Source organism: Bos javanicus, chromosome 13 (assembly GCF_032452875.1).
Source record: "Bos javanicus breed banteng chromosome 13, ARS-OSU_banteng_1.0, whole genome shotgun sequence".
Lineage (NCBI taxonomy): Eukaryota > Metazoa > Chordata > Mammalia > Artiodactyla > Bovidae > Bos > Bos javanicus.
Window position 1 is genome coordinate 81,565,869 of NC_083880.1, and position 26,408 is coordinate 81,592,276.

General features: G+C 47.0%; 1 protein-coding gene across 2 annotated transcripts; it reads left to right on the forward strand.

Moving 5' to 3' along the window:
- The first annotated feature begins 1,359 nt into the window (after positions 1-1,359).
- PFDN4 (prefoldin subunit 4) lies at positions 1,360-21,676 on the forward strand. 2 transcript variants are annotated; one of them, XM_061438012.1, is made up of 4 exons: positions 1,576-1,801; positions 18,651-18,758; positions 19,570-19,710; positions 21,287-21,676. In XM_061438012.1, exons 1-4 carry the CDS (start codon positions 1,778-1,780, stop codon positions 21,416-21,418), a joined length of 405 nt encoding a protein of 134 aa, XP_061293996.1. In that variant the 5' UTR covers positions 1,576-1,777; the 3' UTR covers positions 21,419-21,676. The 2 variants fall into 2 exon arrangements, 1 of the variants encoding a protein (XP_061293996.1); XR_009740593.1 differs by lacking the exons at positions 19,570-19,710; positions 21,287-21,676 and adding an exon at positions 5,527-5,886 and having other exon boundaries at positions 1,360-1,801; positions 18,651-18,701.
- Positions 21,677-26,408: the final 4,732 nt, after the last annotated feature.

The following is a 26,408-nucleotide window of genomic DNA, read 5'->3' on the forward strand; positions in this document are numbered from 1 at the left end:
CAAGGAGCAGGCATCTTAATTTCATGGCTGCAGTCACTGTCCGCAATGATTTTGAAGCCCAAGAAAATGAAGTCAGTTTCCATCTTCTCCTCACTTTCAATGGCCACCTCCAGAGAGCCCCTTCTGACCGTCGTTCCTGCTCGTCTCTGTCTCAGCCCCGCACTTGTTCTGCCCTTCTGCACCATCTGTGATGACTTTGCTTTCTTTTTTGAGGTGGACCATGTTTAAAGTCTTTATTGAATTTGTTACAATATTGCTTCTGTTTTATGTTTTGGTTTGAGGCATGTGGGATTTTAGCTGCCCGACCAGGGATCAAACCCCAAACCTCTTGCATTGGAAGGCAAAGTCTTAACCACTGGACCACCAGAGGAGTCCTGATACTGCACTTGTATCTTTTATCTCCCCCTCCACTGTTTCTGGAGCACCTTTAAATGTTGCTAATGAACTTTGACATGAATGAGTGTCGTTGATGGAGAGTCCAATACAGGACAGATCCTGTGAAGAGATTTAACACTGAAAAAACAAAAACTTCATTCAACAAATATATGCTGAGTGCGTATGAGCTGTGCACAGGGTGGACCCAGTGCAAAGAGCTTGGATCTGGAGCTGGGACCGCGACAGAGGGGCAGGGCATGTGGGGCTGAGTGCTGCGGTGGGGAAGCAGGGCTGCTGTAGGGCATCCTCGTCCCCTTCTCCCCCTGGAGGAGGGCATGGCAGCCTGCTCCAGTGTTCTTGCCTGGAGAATTCCGCGGACAGAGGAGCCTGGCGGCTACAGTCCATGGGGTTGCAAAGAGCTGGACACAACTGAAGCAACTTAGCCCAAATCCCCATTTCCCAAAGAGGAAACTGGGGCTATGAGAAATGACACTCGTCCAGAGCAATTCTCAAACTTGTCCCTGAGATTTTTTCAGGGGGTCTCCAGAGGGCCTCCTTTTTCTAACTTCATATCTATGTGAGATCAGGTTTTCTTCATCTGTGTCAATTAAACAACATATTGCTAGGAAGTGAGTAAAGAGGCAGGTGTGAGAACCTAAGCTTTCATTGCCAACTGTTAAAGAGATTTGCAAGAATGTATAACTATGACAGTCTTCTCAAGATTTTTTTTTCTCTTGGAAACTATGTTTCTTTTAAAGTGTTGCTTATGATAAATATGGAAGGGATCTTTTATTATTTTAAATTAACAAGTACATTCAAAAATTGTTTTAATTTCTAATGTGATAAGTATCGATGAATATAGAACAGAAGTTCTCCGGGGTCGTCAACGACTTTTGAGAGTGTAAAGACCCCAACATCCTCCCCCCCAAAAGGGACAGTGAAGACTCAAGAGGCACACGTGTGCGCGTATACAGTAAGCGCAGAATGAACGAAGCCCGGCAGGGCAGGCCCCTTCCCGCGCGTCGCCCCGCGCTCGTCAGGGAGGCGGCCCCGCGGCTCTGCGCGTCCGGGAGGCCGGTCTCCCGGACCCGCGCCCGGCGCCCCCTGCTGCCCGCCGCCCCCTGCTGCCCGCCGCCCCCTGCTGCCCGCCGCCGCGCCGCCCGCGGTTTCTGTCGGCCCACAGGCGTGCCTGCCCCTTTAATTGGCGCGTACCAAGTCCTTCCCGGCTGCAGGTCCCCCCGAGCCCGGGCGCGAGGAGCCGCCGGCCGGAGGCCCGCGCGGGGGGATGTGGAGCCGGCGCTGCGTCCGCCGCGGGTCCGGGCCGAGGGCGAGCGAGGGCGGGCGCGGGGCCGCGGGTCCGCTCGGCCGCCCTCCCCGCCTCGCGCCGTAGCGCAGTCCCAAGATGGCGGCCACCATGAAGAAGGCGGTGAGAGGGCTCGGCGGGCGGCGGGGGCCGGGGGCGGCCGGGGGCGGGGGCGGGGGCCTCGGCGGGCGGGCGGCCGGGGGCCCGGGGCCGGGGGAGGTCGGGGCGCCGGGGATCGGCGGGCGGGCGGCCGGGGGACAAGCAGGGGCTCGGCGGGCGGCCGGGGCCGGGGGGCGGAGTGGAGGGCCGGCGCAGGCAGCCGGGTTGGGGGCTCGGCGGCCGGGGCGGCTCCCTGCGGCGCGGGGTCCCCAGGCCCGGCCGCCCGCCGTGGAGGAGCAGGGTCCGCCCGACGGCGCCGAGGGCCCTGGAGAGGCCGGGGCCCCGCCTCGGGCTGTGGCCGGCGGGGCCGACTGCGGCCGGCGTGCAGCCAACCCTTGCGGCTTCACGCGGGGCCGCCGTCGCCCGCCGTCGCCCGGGGAGCCGAGGCCCAGGGCCGGTCGGCGCGCAGGGCCGGAGCCCGCAGCCCTGGCGCCCGTCCTCGCCCCGCAGGCCGGGCCGCCCGCGTGTCCCCTCTGCTCCCTCCAGTCTAGCCGGGGACGGACGGAGAAACAGAGCCGTCAGCGGCTTCCCGGTGACTCAGCTAATAAGCAGAACCCGAGTGCACGCCCAGGTTTAATTTAGTCTTTCCTCAAAGCCCACCTTTTATCCCACTAAGCAAACAAAGCGCCTGTTCAGGGCTTATCGCTCGGTCAGTCTACCGATGCTTGATACCGCATAGAAAGAAACGAACACGGAGAGGGGCAAGGCAGTGAGAGCATCTGATGTACTGAGGCGGTACTGTGCGCCGGTCTAAGCACATTCCACACGCTTTTTTAATCTCCTACTCCTTTTAGGGTCATGCTGCGTTTGTTTTTATTTTCCAAGTGAAGAACCTGAACCACAGACGCAAAGTTAGGGCTGAAATAAGTAAAGATGGAAGTTCTGCCTCCAGAGTCTCTGTGTTTAACTTCCATGGTGTCTGATGAGAGTCCGCTGCTGAAGGCATTGGCTCCGTAGGTTTTATCTGCTTCCTTCAGTCCACTTCTGAGGCCGCATGGTAATGTGCTTCGATTGCTTTCGGCTCCACACCGCCTCACACCTTTAGCCACCTGCTCTTGGTGTAGGGTGACCAGTCTCTTCAGGGTTGCCCGAGACGGAGGGGTTGCTGAATCTGGGACAGCTCCAGGCAAACCAAGACGAGTCACTCGTTCTACTGGTCTGTCATCCACAAATTCTTGTTGGGCTCCAGAGTAGAGTTTAGGGCTTGGTGATTGAGAAGCTGAGCGAGATTCATCTGGCCTGTTTCCTGTTTATACTGAGCTCTCTGTCACTTATGACCTTTAACTCCACGGAAGATGGTAGTTGCAGTTCACCCTCTTTTGACAGATGTAGAAACTGAAGCACACAAAAAATAAGCAAATATCGAGGAAATGGTCAAAGGATGATTTGAGCCCTGGGCTTGATCGCAGAAGTTCTGATGAACAGCATTTTCCTTTCATTCATTTAACAGACTTTTTGAGTGTGGTCAGTGGCCTGGTTTCTGTTTTAGGTGACGGAGATAAGACTGATTAGCAGTAATGAAGTTCCTTTTTTCAGTTGGCCCTGGGGGGTTTCGTTGCTGAGCGGGCTTTTCTCTAGTTGCAGAGAACAGGGGCTGCTCTCTGTTGCAGCGCGTGGGCTTCTCATTGCCGTGGCTTCTTTCTTGTTGTGGAACATGTGCTCTAGAATGTTGGGCTTCAGTAGTCGCGCCCTGTGGTCTCAGTGGTTTTGGCTCCTGGGCTCCAGAGCACAGGCTCAGAAGTTGTGGCAAACGGGCTTAGTTGCTTCGAGGCATGTGGGATCTTCCTAGACCAGGGATCGAGCCTGTGTCTCCTGCATTGGCAGGCCGATTCTTTACCAATGAGCCACCTGGGAAGGCCTAGTAATGAAGTTTTTATCTCCTTTTCCCCGTAGCTTTGTAGAACTGACACCCTTGGGGAGAAGCAGGTGTTAATCAGCAGTTACACAGAAAGCTGTTAAATTTGCAACTCTGAGCAGAACTATGAAAGAAAGGGGCTTGTGAAATGACGGCTGGAATAGGTGTGTCTTGAGGTCAGAGAAGGCTTTCCTGAGAAGATGTGGTCTGTCGGATTCTGTGAGGAGGGCAAGAGGAGGTTGGGAGTGCGTCCTGCAGAGGCCTGGGTGCATTCAGTGAAAGGATGGCCAGGAGGGAGGGCATTGGGCGGGAGCAGGCTGAGCCGTGATGGCAGAGGGCTCTTGGAGGGGAAGGTGGCAGCCCACACACAGGCTCTTCGTCTCAGGAAGGCTCTCACAGGCGCAGCATCTTCCTGTAGGTATTTCTGGCACCGTGGACAGTTTCTAAGAGGCTAGCGACATGTGCGTCTTCCTCTCTGCTGACTCTCGGAGAAGACAGATGCGTGCCACATGGGTGAGAGCAAAATATCGTAGGACGGCCCTCGGAGTTTAAGAAGAGCTCTTTGCAGTCTGGAGTGCTTTACACTGAGTATTTGTAACATCCACTGGGTCATGACTTTTTATGGTGAGAAGTTAAGATGAGATGACGATTCGGTCTTAACATCTCCAAAGTTCTCCTTTCTCAGACCTGGTTCTTGGCCTGGGTGGGGGCTACAGTCTGATTTTTGTTTATACATCCTGAGGACAAATGTCTCCTCCTCAGAGAAGCCACCTTTGACATTTCAAAGAAGCCCTCCAACACTTCCACCCCTTAAACTGTTTTGCTTTCACCATCACCCGTATCACTGTCTAGCAAAAATCTTGCTTTTTACCTAGTTCCTCTAGTAGAATGTAAGCTTGCCAGTACTCACAACGGGGGACTCACATTACCCTGTTGCTAAGTCATGTTCGTCTCTTTGAGACCCCATGGACTGTAGCCCACCAGGCTCCTCTGCCCATGGGATTTCCCAGGCAAGAATACCGGAGTGGATTGCCATTTCCTACTCCAGGGGATCTTCCTGACCCAGGGATGGAACCCAGGTCTGCTTTGGCAGGTGGATTCTTTACCACTGAGGCTCCAGGGAAACCCTCCTTGCTCTTAGGAAATGCTGAATTAATTAATGACTGTTCATATGAAAGATGGAAAAAAAAAATTTTTGTATTCTAAAAACTGGATAGATAACCTTTAATAAACAAAAATTAAAGCAGATTAAAATTAGCCAGAGTTTCCCTCTAGGACTTCTAGAACCCTAGGGGCCGAGCTGTGAGTTCAGCCTGCTGGTGATAGGTCCCAGACTCAGTGCGAGCATGACTGAGGATGGGTCCCTTCTTCCCGGGATCCCGGGAGAGGCTGATGCTCCTGGCAAGGGTGCAAGGGGATTTTAATTTTCACCTGAAATCTTGAGCAGTCACATTTCTCTTAGGCCCAGCAGGATTTCCTTCTAGATCTGGGTCTGTTTTTTGTAATGATTTTTGGCAAACATTGTTCAGAAAATAAAGCACTTAGCTGTCATTTATGCACAGGTGACTCCATCCCCAGGCCTTCTGCTAGATGCTCATTATTAGCACTTCTGGAAGGTGGGCATAGCTTCCCCATTTTACAGATGACAAAGCTGAGGTGGCTCCAGAGAACTGAAACGGGCGCCCATGGTTTGTGTCTGTTGGTTTTGCATCCACTCTTGCTCTTTCTGCCACTCTGTGCTGCCTCCGATACTAGGAAAGTCTCCTTCCTCCTTGAGTTATTTTGGCTTCGTGAACGGTAGTAACTACATCTGGCTTTTCTCCTAACCTTTCAGGGCATGAGTCCTTTTAAGAACGGATGAAAGCCACGAAGACCCTTCCACAAGAATGCACACATAACATACCGCATGTCATACACAGTGCCGGGGAGTACATGGGCCTCTCGCAGTCTGCACTCCCAGTTTAGAATTACTCCCTCCCTGCCAAAACGGGGCCTCCAGCAGCAGAGGAGTATTCTGGATCAGTGAGATGAAAACAGAAGCTGCAGTCAGGGAAGCTGCTGACTTGTCTCTTTCCACCGTGGGTCAGGCAGCAGGTGCTGGCCTCACAGCCGGGCTTCAGCCCTTAACCCCACGGAGAAAGCCACCGTTACAGAAGTGAACGCTCGGGTCCAGTGTGCTGGGGGCTGCTGTTCGGTGAGGCTACAGCAGGAACCACCTGCTTTGGGAAGACAGAAGGCAGGTGGCCAGACTCTGAAGCTTTTCAGAAAGCCCTCGTCAGTGAGTCTGAGCGAACCTGCTTCAGATGCAGCCTCAGAAAGTGTGTTAAGCCTCAGCTGTGTTCCAGGTGAACCCTGTGCGGGGTTTCCCGGGGATTAGCTTGTGAAAGCCTTCCCGTGACAGGTGATCTGTAAATACATGTTTAGGCTTTTAAAGATTCAGTATTTAAATTCAGCAGGAGCGGAGAGTCTAGAATTCTCTGTTCCCTGTTGGCTTAGAGAGTTAAAACTTGTTTGTTTGTTTGTTTTTAATTTAAATTTATTTATTTTTAATTGGAAGATAATTGCTTTACAATATTGTGATGGTTTCTGCGATACATCAACATGAATCACCCACAGGTACACACATGTCTCCTCCTGCTTGAAACCTCCTTCCCGCCTCCCATCCCATCCCACCCCTCTAGGCTGTCACAGAGCCCCGGGTGTGAGCTCCCTGCGTCACACAGCAAATTCCCTCTGGCTGTCTAATTGTATACACGGTAGGGAGTTGAGACTTCTTCTGCGGGGAGATGACTTGAATGCCAACATATCTGTGCATGGACTTCCTTTTAGCTTCTATATTGTATAGCTCAGTGTTTCCCAACCTCCGTATTCATAAAAGTTATGCACCAGGTTGAACATTCAAAGCTATATGTATATCCCATTGTAAAGGACTTTTTTCCAAGATATCTACTTGGTCTCTGAAGAGGCTGATGCATGTTTACTGGGCGATGGGAGCCTGGGTCAGGGGAGGGCTGAGTTCTAGGAGTCGGCATGTCTGTTCTGACCGCTAAGCTCCCTACTGCTTGAGACAACAGGTTGCCTGTCAAATGAAAGAAATAAAAGTCACTGGTCATAAGAGACCAGGTGAAAAGACAGGGTGTGGCGTGCTTATTGTGAACTATCACTGTTCCTGGAAACAGAGCCCCAGTGGTCCTCGTTGAAGCCTAGTCTCTTTCCTCCTTTAAGGTGTAGCCATGTGCCTGGTTCCTGTCTGTTAAGTGAGGGGAACTCTAAGCACTAAAAACCTGTTATTTAACAGATTGTTTAAAAATATGTGGTCCCTCATTAATCACCTGACTATCCTCCAATATAAAATAAAATTAAAACTTTTTATTTAATAAAATTAAAAAAGAGAGACAAGTGAAAAGGGGAAGGAAGCAAAACCAAACATGTTCCCTTTGAAGCTCTAAAGCCACGGACTTCCTGCTCCTTCTAGATGCGTGTGATGCATGTTTAAAACACGCACTTATACACACACTTCTGCCTTTAATTTCTGAGTGCTCGCGGGTCTCTCCGGCTCTGGAGCCAGACTGCTGGGGTCGACACCGAGCCCTGCCGCTTGCTCACTGTGTGGCTTTGGGCAGATTCCTGGACCTCTCTGCGCCACGCTTTCTGTAGAATGGTGGTGCTAATGATCCTGTTACTAAGGCCGACTGGAGGATCGGCAGTGCTAATCAAGTACTTAGAAAGCCCTTGGTACACAGTGAGCGCTCAGGACATGTTGCTGTTCAGTCACTCAGTCCTGCCTGACTCTGCCACCCCATGGACTCACCAGGCTCCTCTATCCATGGGATTTCCCAGGCAAGAAGAATGCCATTTACTTCTCCAGTAAACGTTAGCTGTTACTAATATGATTTCATACTTTGTCATGTAAGCTGTTTAATTTTATTTACCGATTTAACCACATGAATCACATCTGTTCAGTTCAGTCGCTCAGTTGTGACTCTTTGCAACCCCATGGACTGCAGCATGCCAGGCCTCCCTGTCCATCACCAACTCCTGGAGTTTACTCAGACTCATGTCCGTTGAGTCGGTGACACCATCCAACCATCTCATCCTCTGTCGTCCCCTTCTCCTCCCACCTTCAGTCTTTCCCAGCATCAGGGTCTTTTCCAGTGAGTTAGTTCTTTGCATCAGGTGGCCAAAATATTGGAGTTTCAGCTTCAGCATCACTCCTTCCAATGAATATTAAGGGTTGATTTCCTTTAGGATTCACTGGTTGAATCTCCTTGCAGTCCAAGGGACTCTCAAGAGTCTTCTCCAACACCACAGTTCAAAAGCATCAATTCTTTGGCACTCAGCTTTCTTTATAGTCCAACTCTCAACCACTGGAAAAACCATAGCCTTGACTAGACGGACCTTTGTTGACAAAGTAATGTCTCTGCTTTTTAATTTGCTGTCTATGTTGGTCATAACTTTCCTTCCAAGGAGTAAGCGTCTTTTAATTTCATGGCTGCAGTCACCATCTGCAGTGATTTTGGAGCCCAAAAAATAAAGTCTGACACTGTTTCCACTGTTTCCCCATCTATTTCCCATGAAGTGATGGGACCAGCTGCCATGATCTTCATTTTCTGAATGTTGAGCTTTAAGCCAACTTTTTCACTCTCCTCTTTCACTTTCATCAAGAGGCTTTTGAGTTCCTCTTCACTTCTGCCATAAGGGTGGTGTCATCTGCATATCTGAGGTTATTGATATTTCTCCCAGCAATCTTGATTCCAGCTTGTGCTTCTTCCAGCCCAGCATTTCTCATGATGTACTCTGCATACAAGTTAAATAAGCAGGGTGACAATATACAGCCTTGACGTATTCCTTTCCCTATTTGGAACCAGTCTGTTGTTCCATGTCCAGTTCTAACTGTTGCTTCCTGACCTGCATACAGATTTCTCAGGAAGCAGGTCAGGTGGTCTGGTATTCCCATCTCTTTCAGAATTTTCCAAAGTTTGTTGTGATCCACACAGTCAAAGGCTTTGGCATAGTCAGTAAAGCAGAAATAGATGTTTTTCTGGAACTCTCTTGCTTTTTCCATGATCCCGCAGATGTTGGCAATTTGATCTGTGGTTCCTCTGCCTTTTCTAAAACATCTGGAAGTTCACGGTTCACATATTGCTGAAGCCTGGCTTGAAGAATTTTGAGCATTACTTTACTAGCGTGTGAGATGAGTGCAGTTGTGAAAGGTTGTTGTTGAATCACGCGAATACACCAGGATTCTTGGCCGCCGGAGGAGAAGAATTCAATCCGGAGCCAGAGACGAGGCTTGATCGCTCAGAGCTTTTGTGTAATAAAGTTTTATTAAAGTATAAAGGAGATAGAGAAAGCTTCTGACATAGGCATCAGAAGGGGGCAGAAAGAGTACCCCGCTGCTAGTCTTGAGCTGGATGTTATATAGTCACTAGCAGTCTGTTAATGAAAGAAAGGAATGTCTTAAAATTCAGAATGGCACCAGGCCCCTCACCCATAAGATGCATTTTGGGATAAATGGTTTATCCTGGGCCATAAAATGATTAACTTGAATCTTGAAGAAGGGCAGACCACCATACAAATAGTTTCATTTACATAGATTAGGGGAACAATATCCATACTGGTTTGTCAAGTAGGTTCTGGGCCAAGAGGCTGAACCGACTTGGAGACAGAGTTTGGGGTAAAGGCATAGTACATTAGCGTAGCTTAAGACGGACATTTCCATAAGAAAAAGGCATTGGTTATCTCTAGACTCGAGAATAGCTAACTTCAGGCGAAACCGGGTGTCATTACGGCAACACAGTATTTTAAGAGAAACCTCCCTTTAAATTTGTATAGAGAAGGAAAAAATATTGCTAGTTTGTTTCCTCCTGCCGCTTAAGAGAGATAAAAATGTCTGACACTTGCAGGCTATTTCCTCTATTTGGAGACCCCTGGCCTTCCTGCCTGTTACCCTCTCATTCCCCCCTTTTCTTTTAGGAGAATTATGTTGCCTAGGGAAAAGGGGCGTCGTTTTCATTCTATAACTACTTCTGAGCTGACAAGGGGCGTTGTCCCTAAATTGGTGAGGCAACATATTCTCCTAATCCTCATATTGAGGATATCTGATCCAGGGGCCCCAAATAGTAGCTGGAGGAAGCTACAGTAGTAGCAGGAGTTTGAGCAACCATTTGTAACTTAAAAGCTTTTATGCGGCTAGAAACAAATCTAGTTATACAATTACAGATGCAGGGAGCAAACAGCAAGAACAAAACAACCAGAATTATTGTAATTAAGATAGTTGTCCACCATGGGGAACTAGTTAACGTGTTCCAAAGTGAAGCAATTGAGGCTTCAGGAGTGTCCATGGCCCTAATCATCTTGTTCATGTGGTTAGTAAAATGAGTAACATTCGTGCTCATATCAGGTATATATGTACAGCATTGGGTATGAATAATGGCACAAGTTCCTCCTTGTGCAGCTGTCAGAATATCTAGAGCCAATCTGTTTTGTAAAACCACCTTTCTAGTTTGTGCTTGTTCAGCATTAAGAGCTGAAATAGCCTTTTGAGAATCTTGTAATGCCTGTTGAGTAAAATTAGTCAAAGCATCCACTCATAACATAACATCTGTAGTTCCCAAAGAGGGAACAAACGCTGCAGCCAAATAATCATACCAATAAAACACAGACCTTGCCCACTGAGTTCTAAGGTGGGGTAAATTAGCAGGCTTTTCTGGAAGCTCTGAAAATATAAAGCCGTGAGTAAAGGCTAGACCCAGGGTGCATCTCCCTATCCAACCAGGGGGAGCCATGCCCATAGGTAAGAGCCCGTTTGGAGCAAGCCAGCGCGGCTGAGATATCCAGTCCCAATTTGTGCCTGGCCAGACAAAGGGAGAACCTGAACTGGGATTGGAAAACACGGGAATGATTACATTGCATGTTTCCCGAGACAAATATCCCATTTGTTTCCAATCATTGTAATTAAGTTGTTGGCTAACTTTTGGGGACGGCTCTGTTTGTTCCCAGCATATAGAGGCAGTAGATATTAAACGTCCTTTTTCAGGAGTTAGCCATGTAACCTCATCCCATATTTGATAAACGTCAGGTAAAAAGCCATTAGATCTAGACCTATTTACCTTATATGTAGCAAAATAGTCATTGAACCGAGACAATGTATAATCAAAATTAAAAGTCACATTATGTCCATAGTTAGAGTACAAAGTGTTGCACCAGTCCATTTTAGGGTTGGTAGATGTCATCAGATGACGAAGAGGCATCGCATGTGATTGTTGTCGAAGGTATTCACAGACTTGGAGAAAGTCTTTTCCTTGAAGTGGGGATGTCCACCACGGGAAGCCTTCCACTGACGAAGAGGGGAGCGCTCCGCAGACCCAGCAGTTAGACCGATTGTGGAATGCAGCATAGGAGTGAGCCCAGGACAGGAATATATTGTCTTGAGGATCCAACGGCAGACTCAGGATATTTGGAGTCAGCAGAAGTAAGCTCACATTAAGTTATCAGGCCCATCCGCTGCCCTGTGCTTAACTCTAGAGCTCGGGTCAGGGCCACAAGCTCCACTAACTGAGCACTGGTTCCCTGGGGGAGAGATTTTGCTTCCAAAACCTGTTCAGTAGTCACCACGGCATAACCTGCTTTACGCTTTCCATCCCAAACAAAAGAACTGCCATCTGTAAATATTTCCATGTCTGGATTGTCTAATGGGATATCCTTTAGATCCTCCCGAGCTGCATAGTTTAAAGTTAGGAATTGAGAACAATCATGATCAGGTGTTTCATTTTCCTTCTCAGGAAGGAAAGTGGCAGGATTTAAATTTCCACAAACTTTAAGCTTAGTTACTGGTCCTTCTAACAACAATGACTGATACTTAAGAAGCCTACTGTCTGTCATCCAAATATTAACCTTAGAATTTAAGATTCCACTCACATCATGAGAAGTCAGTACAGTAAGGTTTCGTCCATTAATTATTTTTAAAGCTTCAGGTGCTAATAAAGCCGCTACCCCAATTACTCTTAGGCAGTGGGGCCACCCACATGAAACTACATCTAATTCTCTGCTTAGATAAGCAATAGGTTGCTGGTGAGGCCCTCCGGGTTGTGTCAAAACTCCCAGTGCCACACCTTTTCTTTCAGTGACAAACAAATTAAATTTTGACCCTGTGGGCAAGCTCAGAGCTGGAGCTTGCAGGAGAGCAGTCTGAAGAACCTTAAAAGCCTTTTGAGTTACTGGAGACCAAACCAGTTTGTTGGTTTGGGCCTGCTGAGTTTCAGCTATAAGTTTATATAAAGGCTGGGCAAGTTCCCCGTAACCCGGAATCCAAATACGATAGTAACCTGTGATTCCCAAAAATCCTCTCAATTGTCTTAAAGTCATAGGTAGGGGGTGATTTAGTATAGGTTTAATTCTCTCAGGGCCTATGGCTTTAGTCCCTTCTGATATGATTAGGCCCAGATATCTAACCGATTGTTGACAAAGCTGAGCCTTTTCTCTTGATGCCTTGTAACCACAGCCTGCCAGAAAGTTTAAGAAATCTTCTGAGGCTCGCGAACAAGCTTCCTCTGTCTCAGCACAGAGCAAAATATCATCTACATATTGTAACACCACTGCTTCAGAGCTGTTAAAGTTTTGTAAATCCCGTGACAAACTTTGTCCGAATAAGTGAGGACTGTCACGAAATCCCTGGGGCAAAACTGTCCAGGTTAACTGAGAAGCTGGCTGCGTAGGGTCTTCAAAGGCAAATAGGAATTGACTTTCTTCCGCCAAAGGCACTGAATAGAAGGCATCCTTTAAATCAATTACTGAGAAATATTTGGCCCGTTCAGGAATTTCAGACAATAGAGTATAAGGATTAGGCACCACGGGGTGTAAAGGAACTACAGCCTCATTTATTATTCATAAATCTTGAACTAGTCTCCATTTACCATTTGATTTCTTTATACCCAAAATAGGAGTGTTGCAAGGACTGTTACAGGGAATTAATAGTCCCTGTTCCTTTAAATTTTCGATGATGGGTTTTAACCCTTCTTTAACTTCAGGTTTCAGTGGATACTGCTTCTTATGTGGAAATACATGTGGGTCTTTGAGCTTAACAACTACAGGAACAGCATTTTGTGCTCGACCCACAGATTTTCCATCAGCCCGTACTCTAGGATTTACATTTTGTTCAACTAAAGGGAGAGAAAGGGAGGGCTCCATATTCTTGAAAACAGAGGCATGGACCTTGCTCAGTATATCCCTTCCCAAAAGGGGTGAGGGAGATTCTGGCACAATCAGAAACTCGTGTGAAAACAGCACAGAATCCCAGTTGCAAGATAAAGAATAACTGAAATAATACCTTTTGACTCGTCCAGACAGTCCCATTACGGAAGCGGATCGGGAAGAAAGTGGGCCAGGGGCTTCAGTAAGCACAGAATAAGTTGCCCCAGTATCTAAAAGGAAATCGACGGATTGGCCCCCCACAACTATTAATACCCGGGGTTCCTCAGGTGTAATTAGGACGGGAGCTTGTGTGGGGACCCCCGGGCACCTTCAGTCCTGATTGTCTGGAGAGTCCGACCCGGGAGACCTACGCCTCTGGGGGCAGTCTCTCTTCCAGTGTGGTCCTTTGCAGACGGGACATGGATCCGGGGGCGGCTTAGATGCCTGAGGGCAATCCCGCTCGAGGTGCCCCTCCTTTCCACAGCAGTAGCAAGCCCATCCCTTTTCACCTGGGCCCCTCTGGGCATTTTTCTCAGGCTGTTTAAGAACGTTTTTCATAGCCATGGCGAAGGCTTCCGCCTTTTCCTTTGTCTTTTTTTGCCTTTCTTTCTTTTCCTCATATTTCCTACCATAATAGACTGTCTGAGCCAGTTGTAACAGAGTATCTAAAGACTGATTTGGTCCATACGCCTGTTTTAATAGCTTACGGCGGATATCTGGAGCCGACTGAGTAAGAAATCTATCTTTAAAGATCACTTTTCCCTCTTCACTTTCGGGATCAATCTCAGTGAATCTGCGAAGGCCTTCTCTCAGTCTATCTAGGAATTTACCAGGAGCTTCTTTCTCTTCCTGTTCTATATCTGCCAATTTGCCATAGTTTAAAGGCTTAGAATGCGCCTGCCTAAGTCCCTCAAGAATACATCTAACAAAATGACTCCGATCCCATCTTCCTTTAGCTGTGTTGTAGTCCCAGTCTGGTTCTATAGTTGGGACCGCCTGATTCCCAGTGGGGAGGGCCGCTATCTCGTTCTCCCTCTTCCCTACTGATTCATTACCAAGCCACTCATCTCCATAAGCAACCGCTTTTTTCAAAACTCGAGTCCTTGACTCAGGAGTCAGCGTTTGTCCCAAGATATACATCACATCCTTCCAAGTGAGGTCATAAAGCAAAGTAACACCTTTAAAAGCTCTGATATATTTTTCTGAGTCCTCTAAATAGTCTCCCAGATCCTCCTTGATTCTTTGTATTTTTTGATAAGAAAAAGGCTTATTAACTCTCACAGACTGATTATTTCTCCCGGTGGGTGTTTCATAAAGAGGCAACAGCTTGTGTGGCTGTTCCTCAGTCTCTTTGGCTGCTCTGCGCATATGATCCCAGGGATAGATTGGAGAAACCTGTTTCGCCTCTTCTCTTTGTCTCCTGTCCTCCATCTCATCTCTTACTTCGATGGTCTGAGTTTCTACTGAAACCAGAGTAGTCTGAGGTCGTACTGAGACAGGAGTTGTTTGGACCTCCGTGTGGGCAGTTTGAATCCCAGTTTGGAGTCCCTGGTACGGGGACAAAGTAAGAGGACAGGAGAGAGCTGAAGGTTTCACGCCCAAATCTATACCCTTAGGACATAAGTCTGGCATATTTCGCAGAGAGAAAAAGGGCAACACATATGCTACTTCTACCCATTTCCCTTGTTCCTTACAGAACCGGTTTAATTGTAGAACAGTATTATACTTAAGAGACCCTCCAACTGGCCACCGTGGCCATGCAGTATCACATAGGAAGACCAGGTGTGTCTTCTTTAAGCCTTGGGGATCAAATCTATCCCAGTTTTTCAGGATACAGTTCAAAGGAGTGAGGCTGGAATTGTTAGCTCCCATCTGTAAGAGAGAAAAAAGCGACCAGTGCCATTTTTCTACCGGAGGCGTCCCTCCCTGCTCTAGATGGGGGTGTAGACAGATGTTACACCAAAAGCTTTTCCTTCCTGGTCGGACTTAGTCTGTCCCTTACCGACGCAGGCCCCGTACTCGTCCCTCCCGGTTCTACCACCGAGATGCGGTGGGGATGTACCAGCAGTAGACTTGATAGCATCCCTGCTTGACGTCCAGCTCTTCACCCTTAACCTTGCTTGCCTCTGATGTCACCCGGGGTGAATCAGAGTAACCTTCCGGAATGCCTCCCAAGCTAAGACCATTGTGGGAAACATTCGTCACCTGAGTGCCTGTGCACGACCCTGAGTATTTCCTGACCACAATAAGACCGACGCGAACATAAAACTGAGATGTTCTTTCCAAGCATCACCACACCAGTATAACAGCCTCCTCTGATCCACTAAGAGCCGGCATTACCAAAGAAAAAAAACCCATCGCAGTCCCAATCTGAGTAATTTTTAACCTCAGAGATGTTCTGGGAGCTAGAGCTCCATCTAGCTTCCGAACTTTCGATTCCTAGTGAGGCTAGACACTTTCTTGACTACCAATCCAAGTTTGGGACCTAAGCCACAGTACACAGTAACAGTATAGATCACAAGTCCCTTGAAAGTCTATGATCCGATAGATTAGGTTAGTACTTCTAATTCCCAAGGAGTTATGAAATGGTCAAAGAGACCGAAAAGTTTGACCGAGAAAGGAGAGTTCGGTCCACACGCTTTGCCCATTTCTGGTCGGTTCCCGAAGGAGACATTGGGTGCCTCTTGGCATTGGCAGGTCGGTATAACGCCCCGACAGGTTTCTGTCATAAGCCGTATGAGATCACCGTGGAACCGCAGAGCAGGGCTCCTTACTTGTTTCACGCAGGGCATGCCATTCATTCACACAAGCACACGGTTGAGTTAGTAAAGCACAGCAGAAAACGTGTTCGCTAAGAGAACCAAGAACTAAAGCTCCAAGCATCCTTACCTTGTCCTGAAGGATCCCGGACGAGCCCCCAAGATGAAAGGTTGTTGTTGAATCACGCGAATACACCAGGATTCTTGGCCCCCGGAGGAGAAGAATTCAATCCGGAGCCAGAGACGAGGCTTGATCGCTCAGAGCTTTTGTGTAATAAAGTTTTATTAAAGTATAAAGGAGATAGAGAAAGCTTCTGACATAGGCATCAGAAGGGGGCAGAAAGAGTACCCCGCTGCTAGTCTTGAGCTGGATGTTATATAGTCACTAGCAGTCTGTTAATGAAAGAAAGGAATGTCTTAAAATTCAGAATGGCACCAGGCCCCTCACCCATAAGATGCATTTTGGGATAAATGGTTTATCCTGGGCCATAAAATGATCAACTTGAATCTTGAAGAAGGGCAGACCACCATACAAATAGTTTCATTTACATAGATTAGGGGAACAATATCCATACTGGTTTGTCAAGTAGGTTCTGGGCCAAGAGGCTGAACCGACTTGGAGACAGAGTTTGGGGTAAAGGCATAGTACATTAGCGTAGCTTAAGACGGACATTTCCATAAGAAAAAGGCATTGGTTATCTCTAGACTCGAGAATAGCTAACTTCAGGCGAAACCGGGTGTCATTACGGCAACACAGTATTTTAAGAGAAACCTCCCTTTAAATTTGTATAGAGAAGGAAAAAATATTGCTAGTTTGTTTCCTCCTGCCGCTTAAGAGAGATAAAAATGTCTGACACTTGCAGGCTATTTCCTCTATTTGGAGACCCCTGGCCTTCCTGCCTGTTACCCTCTCAATTGTGTGGTAGTTTGTGCATTCTTTGGCATTGCCTTTCTTTAGGATTGGCCTGGAGAAGGAAATGGCACCCCACTCCAGTACTCTTGCCTGGAAAATCCCATGGACGGAGAAGCCTGGTAGGCTACAGTTGATGGGGTCACAAAAGTTGGACATGACTGAGTGACTTCACTTCACTTCTTTGAGATTGGAATGAAAACTGACCCTTTCCAGTCATGTGGCTGAGTTTTCCAAATTTGCTGCCATATTGAGTTCAGCACTTTCACAGCATAATCTTTTAGGATTTGAAATAACTCAACTGGAATTCTATCACCTCCACTAGCTTTGTTCGTAGTGATGCTTTCTAAGGCCCAGTTGACTTCTCATTCCAGGATTTCTGGCTATAGGTGAGTGATCACACCATGGTGATTATCTGGGTCGTGAAGATCTTTTTTGTGTAGTTCTTCTGTGTATTCTTGCCACCTCTTAATATCTTTTGCTTCTGTTAGGTCCATACCATTTCTGTTCTTTATTGAGCCCATCTTTGCATGAAATGTTCCCTTGGTATCTCTCATTTTTTTGAAAAGATCTCTAGTCTTTCCCATTCTGTTGTTTTCCTCTATTTCTTTTCATTGATCACTGAGGAAGGCTTTCTTACCTCTCCTTGCTGTACTTTGGAACTCGGCATTCAGTTTTTTTCATTTTACGGTGAATTACACCTTATTCACAGAGAAGGCAATGGCACCCCACTCCAGTACTCTTGCCTGAAAAATCCCAGGGACGGGGGAGCCTGGTGGGCTGCCGTCTGTGGGGTGGCACAGAGTCGGACACGACTGAAGCGACTCAGCAGCAGCAGTAGCACCTTATTCACAGTGAAGCCACGTAAGTGCCACGCTGAAGCGAACGTAAACCTTCACTGTGCGGCTGCGGTCACTGAGATGCATCGTGGCCTCCTGCCAGTGCACCAGCTGGGTTAGAAATTGCGGAAGTGAGCGAGCTCAGCCTGGCGCTCTGTGACAGCCTGGAGGCGGGGTGGGGAGGTGGGGGAGAGGTTCACGGGGAGGGACCCCTGCATACTTGGGGCTGATTCAAGTTGTACAGCAGAAAGCAGCACGACCATGTAAAGCAGTTGTTCAGCCACTAAAGCGTGTCCGACTCTGCCACCCCCCGAACTGCAGCACGCCAGGCTTCCCTGTCCTTCAGCTATCTCCCGGAGTTTGCTCAGACTCTTGTCCATTGAGATTGTTGGAACCATCTCATCTTCTGTTGTCCCCTTCTCTTGCCCTCAATCTTTCCCAGCATCAGGGTCTTTTCTATTGAGTCAGCTCTTCGCATCAGGTGGCCAACGTAAAGCAAGTATCTTCCAATTAAAAATAAATTCTAAAAAATTATGGAAATGGTCAAACTTCCGATAGCCTCAATAAGCTTGAGCAAGTTTTAACTCTTAGAGAATAAACTAGTCTGAGGCATTTACCAAAATCAACTAGCACGTCACTTTTGCTCCCTGGATTATCTTGATGAAAGAATGTTCCAGCTTGAGAAATTCTGCTCTAGGTCAAAAGGTGACTAACTTGATCCAGGATTTATTCTCAATTGTTGTTTATATTTGAAATGTTTTTGCTGATTAGGCATTCCATAGCATATCAGGTGGAGAAGGCGATGGCACCCCACTCCAGTACTCTTGCCTGGAAAATCCCATGGGTGGAGGAGCCTGGTGGGCTGCAGTCCATGGAGTCGCTAAGAGTCGGACACAACTGAGCGACTTCACTTTCACTTCTTACTTTCATGCATTGGAGAAGGAAATGGCAACCCACTCCAGTGTTCTTGCCTGGAGAATCCCAGGGCCGGGGGAGCCTGGTGGGCTGCCGTCTATGGGGTCGCACAGAGTCGGACACGACTGAAGCGACTTAGCAGCAGCAGCATGTCAGGAGAGGCTCTGGGTCTAATGAGGAACCTTCAGCTCGGTAGGGTCTGTGTCTGTGACAGTCTCTACCTCTTGTGATCCTGGACTCTGAGGACAAGCAGTTTATCGAGATGTTTCAGAGTTATGCTAAAAGCTAACCTCTAACCTCTCCATTCAGATTAATTCTACAAAACATTTCAATGCTTTCTCAGGCTGCAGAAGATGTCAATGTCACTTTTGAGGATCAACAAAAGATAAACAAATTTGCACGGAATACAAGTAGAATCACAGAGCTGAAGGAAGAAATAGAAGTAAAAAAGGTATTGAAACTGGATGTTATTTAAGAAACATGAAAGCTCTTCCCGCCGTGGATGTTCATAACTGAACTCAGTCATGTGTGACGGTAACGCTCTTGGGTTCCCCATTGTGCGTCATGTAATACACTCCAGTTAGTTTAAGCAGAAGATGTTAGTTGAGGGAGGTGGGTGTGGGCCGATTGTTGAGGGGCGTGCCCTCTGGCTGAGGGTCGAGGAGCAGCTCCCAGAGCCTCGGCGCAGAGGCCTGGGCCGGTGATGGGGCTGCTGCTTCACCGCTGACACAGAGCTGGCCGGTGCCCTCCTCGGGAAGGACTCTGCCCCGAAGTCCTTGGGACTCTGGGCCGCTGCCCACCCCTGGCCTGCATGTCAGAGAGCACTTCTCATGGCAGCTCGCCTGGACTGAAGGCCAGGTCAAGTGTCTTTGATTAGGGGAATTTATGTCCTTATTTGCTTGCATCAAGCAGAGCTGAGAAAGGTGAGTTTGTGTTCGTGTTTTTATTCTGCTAGTGGAAGGCAGAATTCCCAAGGTGAGAAGCGAAGTAGGAGACCTTCCGAGCGGCCGTGGCTACCCCCACGGTGCACTCTGGGGCCGTGGAGCGGTCTGGGGCTGTCCAGAGGGCAGTGTGCCAGTGGGCTCCTGTGTGCTTCCGTGGGAAGTGCTGTCTAAAAAACGTGAGACCCTCTTACTTTAGTGTGATAATTCCTTTGTGAAAGGGTCTCTCAGAGCGTGGGTGTCCTAAATGACAAGTGGGTTTTACCCTCTATTCGAGAATTTTGAGTGCATTTTTCATTGCTGCTCACTTCTGATATACAGAAACAACTCCAGAATTTAGAAGATGCCTGTGAGGACATCATGCTTGCAGATGACGACTGCTTAATGATACCTTATCAGATTGGCGATGTTTTCATTAGTCATTCTCAAGAAGAAACACAAGAAATGTTAGAAGAAGCCAAGGTATGTTGAAATCTCTCCCTGGAGGGTGAAGTTTACCTCTTAAATTAGGGTTTTATGTCATTATAAAGAATGTGTAATTATAGGTGTAGGGAAAAGAAGGGATGCTAGCTAACATTTCATGGATCCTTCCGATGTCCGAGGTCTTCTCTGAATGCTTGTAAACATGATTTTGTTTAATCTCAAGGATGACTCTGTGGCATATTTGTGGGAATCCCAGTTTAGAGTTGAAGAAGAATAGAGTCTTAGGTTATGGGACTCACCCAGAGTGACAAAGGGGATGATCCCTGAGCCCAGAAGCTGTGGCCTAAATTAATAGTTTTCAGAAAGTACAGAATATCGTAAAACAGAAAACGACGACCACTTGTAGCCCCACCACCCAGAGTTAATCGTCGGTGGCAGACAGTTTCATATATTTCTTTCATGTTCTCTTCCTCTGGGTATTTTTGCAACACATTTTGGCCAGTTCATATCCTAGTGGGAGTACTTTATTGTTCCACTCAGTGTTCATTTATCCAGCAGGTCTTCTCCAGGAGCCTGTTGGGGCCACATGTGCGTTAAAAGCATCACTTTTGACAGCCGTTCAGTGTCGTGTTAGAGGACTTTGATTCAGCTCACTGTCCTCTCCTTACAGTAATTTGTTTTCACTGTTTTTCTGTAGGAATATTGTGGTGAACATTCTTATTAAATCTTTGTTCACCTTTAGGAAGTTTCTTTAAGGAAACAATCAGAGAAGTGTAATTACTGGGTCAGAATATGGATTCATTGACAACATTTGGGCTTGTTAAAAATTCAGGTTATTGAGTCCAGCGCCAAGAATTCCTTATTCGTGAGGCCTGGAGGGGTGCCCCGGTGACCTGGGGGCCCCCCTTTGAAAACCACTGGCTAGATTTCTAACATGTTAACATTGCTGATACTAGACATTCTTCTTTTATTCCAGATGTTAATGGGTATGTGTATTATTTGTGTGATTCCATTTTTTCTTTGTCATATTTAGGAAAAATCCTTTTGACCCTGGCCAGGAAGGGATTTCTGACATTCCATGCATTTTGTGTGGCAAAGCTTCTCTGTCATAAATGAGACTCATTACGGCTCTTTCAGAGTCTGACTCCAGGGGCCTCATAGTTAGGAAACCTGCCAGATTTTGATAAGTTGTTACTCTTAATTATTGGTGGGAGTGTGAATTATCATTTCCTCTAGTTCCATAGTTATTTTTGTGGGAAGTTGAAAGAGGCTGTGTCAGAAGGCAGGCCCATGGTAAACTGTTTACCTAAAATGTTTATATATCATTCTTTCTTTATTGGGATATGATCATTTATTTTATCTTACTCTGTTCTTTTAAGTCAGCCAGAACTGAGAAAAGCCTGACTTATTCTATAATAAGCAAATACAGATCATGCCCACATTCAGACTTTTGGTTTAGATTTAATTATCAGTACTATTTAGCTGCCTGTCCAAGTTTAGGAAGTGTTTGACCTAAAATCCTTCCCAGATGTTACTTCATCCTTCATCCACAGATGCTCAGAAATCATCCAATTGAATAGAATCAATTTAAACTAATCTTTTTTTTTTTTGGCAGAAAAATTTGCAAGAAGAAATTGACGCCTTAGAATCCAGAGTGGAATCAATTCAGCGGGTGTTAGCAGATTTGAAAGTTCAGTTATATGCAAAATTCGGGAGTAACATAAACCTTGAAGCTGATGAAAGTTAAACATTTTATAAAATTTTTTTTAATTTGTTTAATAAACTTGAATATTGTTTAAAATGATAATTTCCCTTCTTCAAATGAAATGGAAAGCAAAACTTTTTTTAAATTTTTCATTTATTTAACGGAAACTTGCCTATTTTCATGTCTTGCTTATTTATTTTATATTTTTAAAAGAAGACAGTATTCATCTATGTATTTTGCATAACAGTTATATCAACTGTAGGGGCTTCATGTCATGTTATTAAAATCAGTTAAGCAGTCTTTCATGTTTCTGTACTGTCATTTAGAATATTTGTGCCATTTTTACTCCCAAGAAGATTCTAACGGTTAGGCGCGTCACGCTGTTCATCTGTGTCTATTTCAGTTGCCGCTTTGAGATGATGAAACCACTGCTTCCATCCCGTGTATGTCTGTCTCTTTTCACTCACTTCCCAGCTGACACTTTGTTGTGTACTAAAACATATGTGTGCTTTATTTAAACATGTGCAGTATATATTACATCTTAGCATATATACTTCTTACATATATTGGTTTAAGAGTCCAGATGACGCAGAAACAAGTTGAGGCATGTTGAGCTTCATACATAGAGCAGAACAACCGAGATGAACCAATAGAGATGTTTAGGTTCTTTTTTTTTTAAATTACGTTTTAGGCTCTATTTATAATTAACTGCGGTTTATATTGATAATGATGTGGAAGTTAAGCAGCTATGTATTTAAAAATAAGGCTTTTTTCCTTAAAGAGTACATTTACTCCCTACTGCCCTCCCCCAGAAGATAACCCGTTTGGGATTTAGAAGACTTAATTATATTAACTTTCCAGCAGATGGCACTGATATACCAAAACGCCAATGGAGGCCTCATAATGCAAAAATGAGATGTCCAAGATTAACTGTCCAGTTTTAGAGGGAATGTCATTTTTTAATTCTCAAGGCTAAACACTGCATATGTATTTTTTTGTTAAATGTTCGGAAACAGTTCAGCCTTAAAGGTAGAGTGTGTGTGTGTGTGTGTGTGTGTGTGTGTGTGTGAGTGAGTGTGTGTGTGTGTGTGTGAGTCACTCGGTCACTCTTGGCAACCTCATGGATTGTAGCCTGCCGGGCTCCTCTGTCCATGGAATTCTCCAGGCAAGAATACTGGATGGGTAGCCATTCTCTTCTCCAGGGGATCTTCCTAACCTAGAGATTAAAGGTGGGTCTCCTGCACTGCAGGCAGATTCTTTCTTTCTTGTTTGAGCCATCAAAGAAGCCCAAAGGTAGAATATATAATTCTAAAGTTCTTCATGACCTAAAGGCATACTTTTAAGTTGCTGCAAGTTTTCTCAAATAGTATATTCAAATCCTAGAAAATGACTGTCACAAGGATATTTTTTCTTCTGTGCATTTGATTGCAAGTGTGAGACTCAGAAATGTACCAGGAAATAGATAACACCCTCAAATTAGAGTTTCCCTTGTGGCTCAGATGGTAAAGAATCTGCCTGCAGGGCAGGAGACCTGGGTCAATCCCCAGGTTGGGAAGATCCCCTAAAGAAAGAAATGGCAACCCACTCCAGTATTCTTGCCTGGGAAATCCCATGAACAGAGAAGCCTGGTGGGCTGCAGTCCATGCGGTCACAAGAGTCAGACACTGAGCAACCAACACTCTCACTCTCTCTCAAATTAGAAAAGTTGGAGAAACTTTGAGCCTGGTTCCAAAGCTGGAGGGTAAACACGAGGAGTGTAGTGTCCCCACGGGTGTTGGGGGAGGAGCAGCCACCCTCTTCACTGTGGGACCCAGGGCAGGGCTGCCTTCGTTTGACAAGAGGCGTAGCTGGCCCAGGACATCCCTGCGGTGACAGAGCGTGGACTGTCATTGACCTCACTCTCCCTTCAGAACCCAGGGGGGGCCTACCATTGGCAGCCGGAATCCGGAGGTGGTCCATAGAAGGACGTCTGTTCCAGGGCTCGGGGAGATGGATGGATGGGTCGGGAGGGCCACTTGGAAGACCCAGCAGAGGCTGGCTGAAAGTGAACCGTTGAGAAGTTTTAACAGCAAAGGCTCAGCTGACTGATGTGCCAGAAACGGAATCGTGTAACCGGCCAGGATTGAGAATTTTGTCAGCGCGTTAGCAAATAGGCCTAACACAAGAAAACAAAGATTTCATGGTGGGGAGGAAGAGGGATACATTATTGCTAACTTTCTACCTTGTCTTCAAAGTTTTCCTGTGAAGTAAATTTATAAAGGACATCAGAAATATTTGACTCCCATTTTAAGTTCATTTCTGAAGTGTCCCTCAGCCTTCTCTTATTTTTATTAGTAACCTCACTGGTCCGGGTGAAGGCTGTGGACAGAACGCACTGCATCTCACTCTGAGGCCTCGCTCCAGCATCGACCTGTTGATCTGAATCCTCACCACCAACCTTTTTTTTTTTCAGTTGGAGTGTAATTGTGTTACAATGCTGTTAGTTTCTGCTTGCAACAAAGTGAGTCAGTTGTATGCAGGCATGTATCCCCTTCCCTCCTGAGCCTCCCTCCCACAACTCCCCTGGCCCCGCCCCACCACTGTCCAGACAGGAATCCTGATTTTTATGTACAATCACTATTTTTAGAAAGTGCAACTGTTTTTTTTTGTTTTTTTTTTTTTGTTTTAAAGCAATGCAGGCTAAACAAAAGATATTTGTGGAATAAAATGGACCAACAGGCCACCAGTTTGCAAACTCCTGCACAATATGCTACATCCTATCCAGGCCTTGATAGGAAGCAGAGAACAGGTCCTTTGGTCTAGGAGCTTGCGATGCTGACTTTAGTTTTTAAATACTTCTCAAGTCTACACATTTCTTTCCATCTCCACAGCCACCAGTAGGCTTGTCCAAGCGATAAGAGCTCTAGTCAAAACCCTGACTAACGGGGTGATGGGGAGTTCAGGGGTTTTGGAGAGGGATGTCATTTGATACAGAGTTTTGACAGCTGGAAGCCAGGGGCAGTCTCCGAGGGGCTTTGAACAGAAAGGTGGTATATATGGTTGGAACGGGATTTTAGAATAATTGGGCAGTTGTTTGGTGGTTTTCCTACAAAGTCGTGGAGGAAGGGTTACCGGATGTTCCTGCACTTTCTTTGGTACGTGGATCCAGTTGGCTGGGGAAGAAAGACCAGGAAGCGTGACCTGGAGAGCAGGTGAGAGCTGCCGGCCTTGACAGTGGCTGGGGAGCTGAAGGGGCAGGACGGAGGGGAGAGCCAGGGAGAACGTGGTTTTAGTGCGTAGGCGAGCACAGCCTGCAACAGCTTTTCTTTGGCTCTCATAGTTTAAAAGTTTCTTCTTTAACGTTGCTGCTACTCCTAAGTCACTTCAGTCGTGTCCGACTCTGTGCGACCCCATAGACGGCAGCCCGCCAGGCTCCCCTGTGCCTGGGATTCTCCAGGCAAGAACGCTGGAGTGGGTTGCCATTTCCTTCTCCAATGCATGAAAGTGAAAAGTGAAAGTGAAGTCGCTCAGTTGTGTCGAACCCTCAGCGATCCCATGGACTGCAGCCAACCAGGCTCCCCCATCTATGGAATTTTCCAGGCAAGAGTACTGGAGTGGGGTGCCATTGCCTTCGGATCTCACGTGAAGATCCAGTTTGCCAACAGAGACATTTCCAGTCACACCTGTAGCCACTCACCATTGGACGGGGCAGGGGTCCAGCTAACCCGACCCCCTCATTTGCACAGTTCGGGGTCCTGCTCATGCTAGACTCTGCAACACCTCCTTTCAAGGGTGTACAACCCCCGGGGAAGCCTGTGCAACCCCCCGGGAAGCCCATGGACCGGCTAACAAAGGCGGCCAAGTTGGGAGTGTCTGGCTTATCCTGTGGGGAGGGGAGGAGAAGGCCAGGAGGCTGGCTTCGAACACTTGGCTGTTGGAAAGGTGAGCTGAGACCTTTTTTTCCTAGGGATCTGCACTTGAGCACCTACTTCCCGGGTCCCCCTGAGCTGGGGCAGTCTCTGGACCGCTGCTGATGCTGTTCAGTTGCTGAGTCACGGCCAACTCTTTGCGACCCCGTGGACTGTATAGCCCACCAGGCTCCTCTGTCCGTGGGATTCTCCAGGCAAGAACACTGGAATGGGTTACCATTTTCTTCTCCAGGTGATCTTCCCGTCCCAGGGATGGAACCTGTGTTTCCTGCTTTGGCAGGTGGATTCTTTACCACTGAGTCACCTTGGAAGACCCCCATGCAGGGCTGGGGAGGTGTATTTTAGGGCAATTTTCATCCTAGAGAAGTGCTTCTAATTACGGTTACCAGGGATTTTGTTAAAACAGGTTCTGGTTTGGTGGGTTCGGGCTGGGGCCTGGAATTCTGCATTTCTAACAAGCGTCCAGAGTGTTCTGCTATGGCTGGCCGGTTGGCCATACACTGGTCAGCCTAGATGGCTTGTTGTGGAAGAGAAGAGTGCTTAGAATTCAGGTGGGAGAAAAGAACCAGGAAAGGAGGCAGAGTCTGACTGGTCTCACAGATGAAAAGTTTTCTGCAGGACTAAATCCTGAAAAACAATTTTCTCCATTAGGCATGATGTTGAACATGTAAAGGATAGAACAGGTGCCTTCAGCAACTATTTATAGAAACTGGGGTGGACCCCAGTGGTTTAACAAGCCTTCCAGGTGGTTGTGATTCAGTTAAAGATCCCTAGGCTCAAGTAATTGCGGCTGTGTGAGGAAGACACCTGTAAGGCCAAAAGAGAATTCTCGGTACACGGTTTCAGTGGGGGGAGAGTAACGAGATCCTGGAGCACCCAAGAAGAAGCTGACCATCTTGCCTGGGGTGCTGGTAGCTAGGGGTGTCCGGCTTGTTGGTTGGTGGCAAACAGCTTATAAAAGATTAAGCAGTGGGTCATGAGATATGGAGGCAGAAATGAGAAGTATTTTTACAAGAAAATGAACCATGGAGGGAAGGTGGTAGACTGTCATTTAATGCCATTACTGTGCAGCCAGAAGGGCCTTTTGGGGTTTGTTTTTGTTTTAGAAGATCAGGGAATATATG

Excerpts from the sequence above, each read along its gene's own strand:
- PFDN4 (XM_061438012.1), top strand. The coding sequence starts at position 1,778 with ATGGCGGCCACCATGAAGAAGGCG. Across the intron at positions 1,802-18,650 it reads CGGCCACCATGAAGAAGGCG|GCTGCAGAAGATGTCAATGT; the intron begins GTGAGAGGGCTC and ends ATGCTTTCTCAG. Across the intron at positions 19,711-21,286 it reads AAATGTTAGAAGAAGCCAAG|AAAAATTTGCAAGAAGAAAT; the intron begins GTATGTTGAAAT and ends TTTTTTTGGCAG.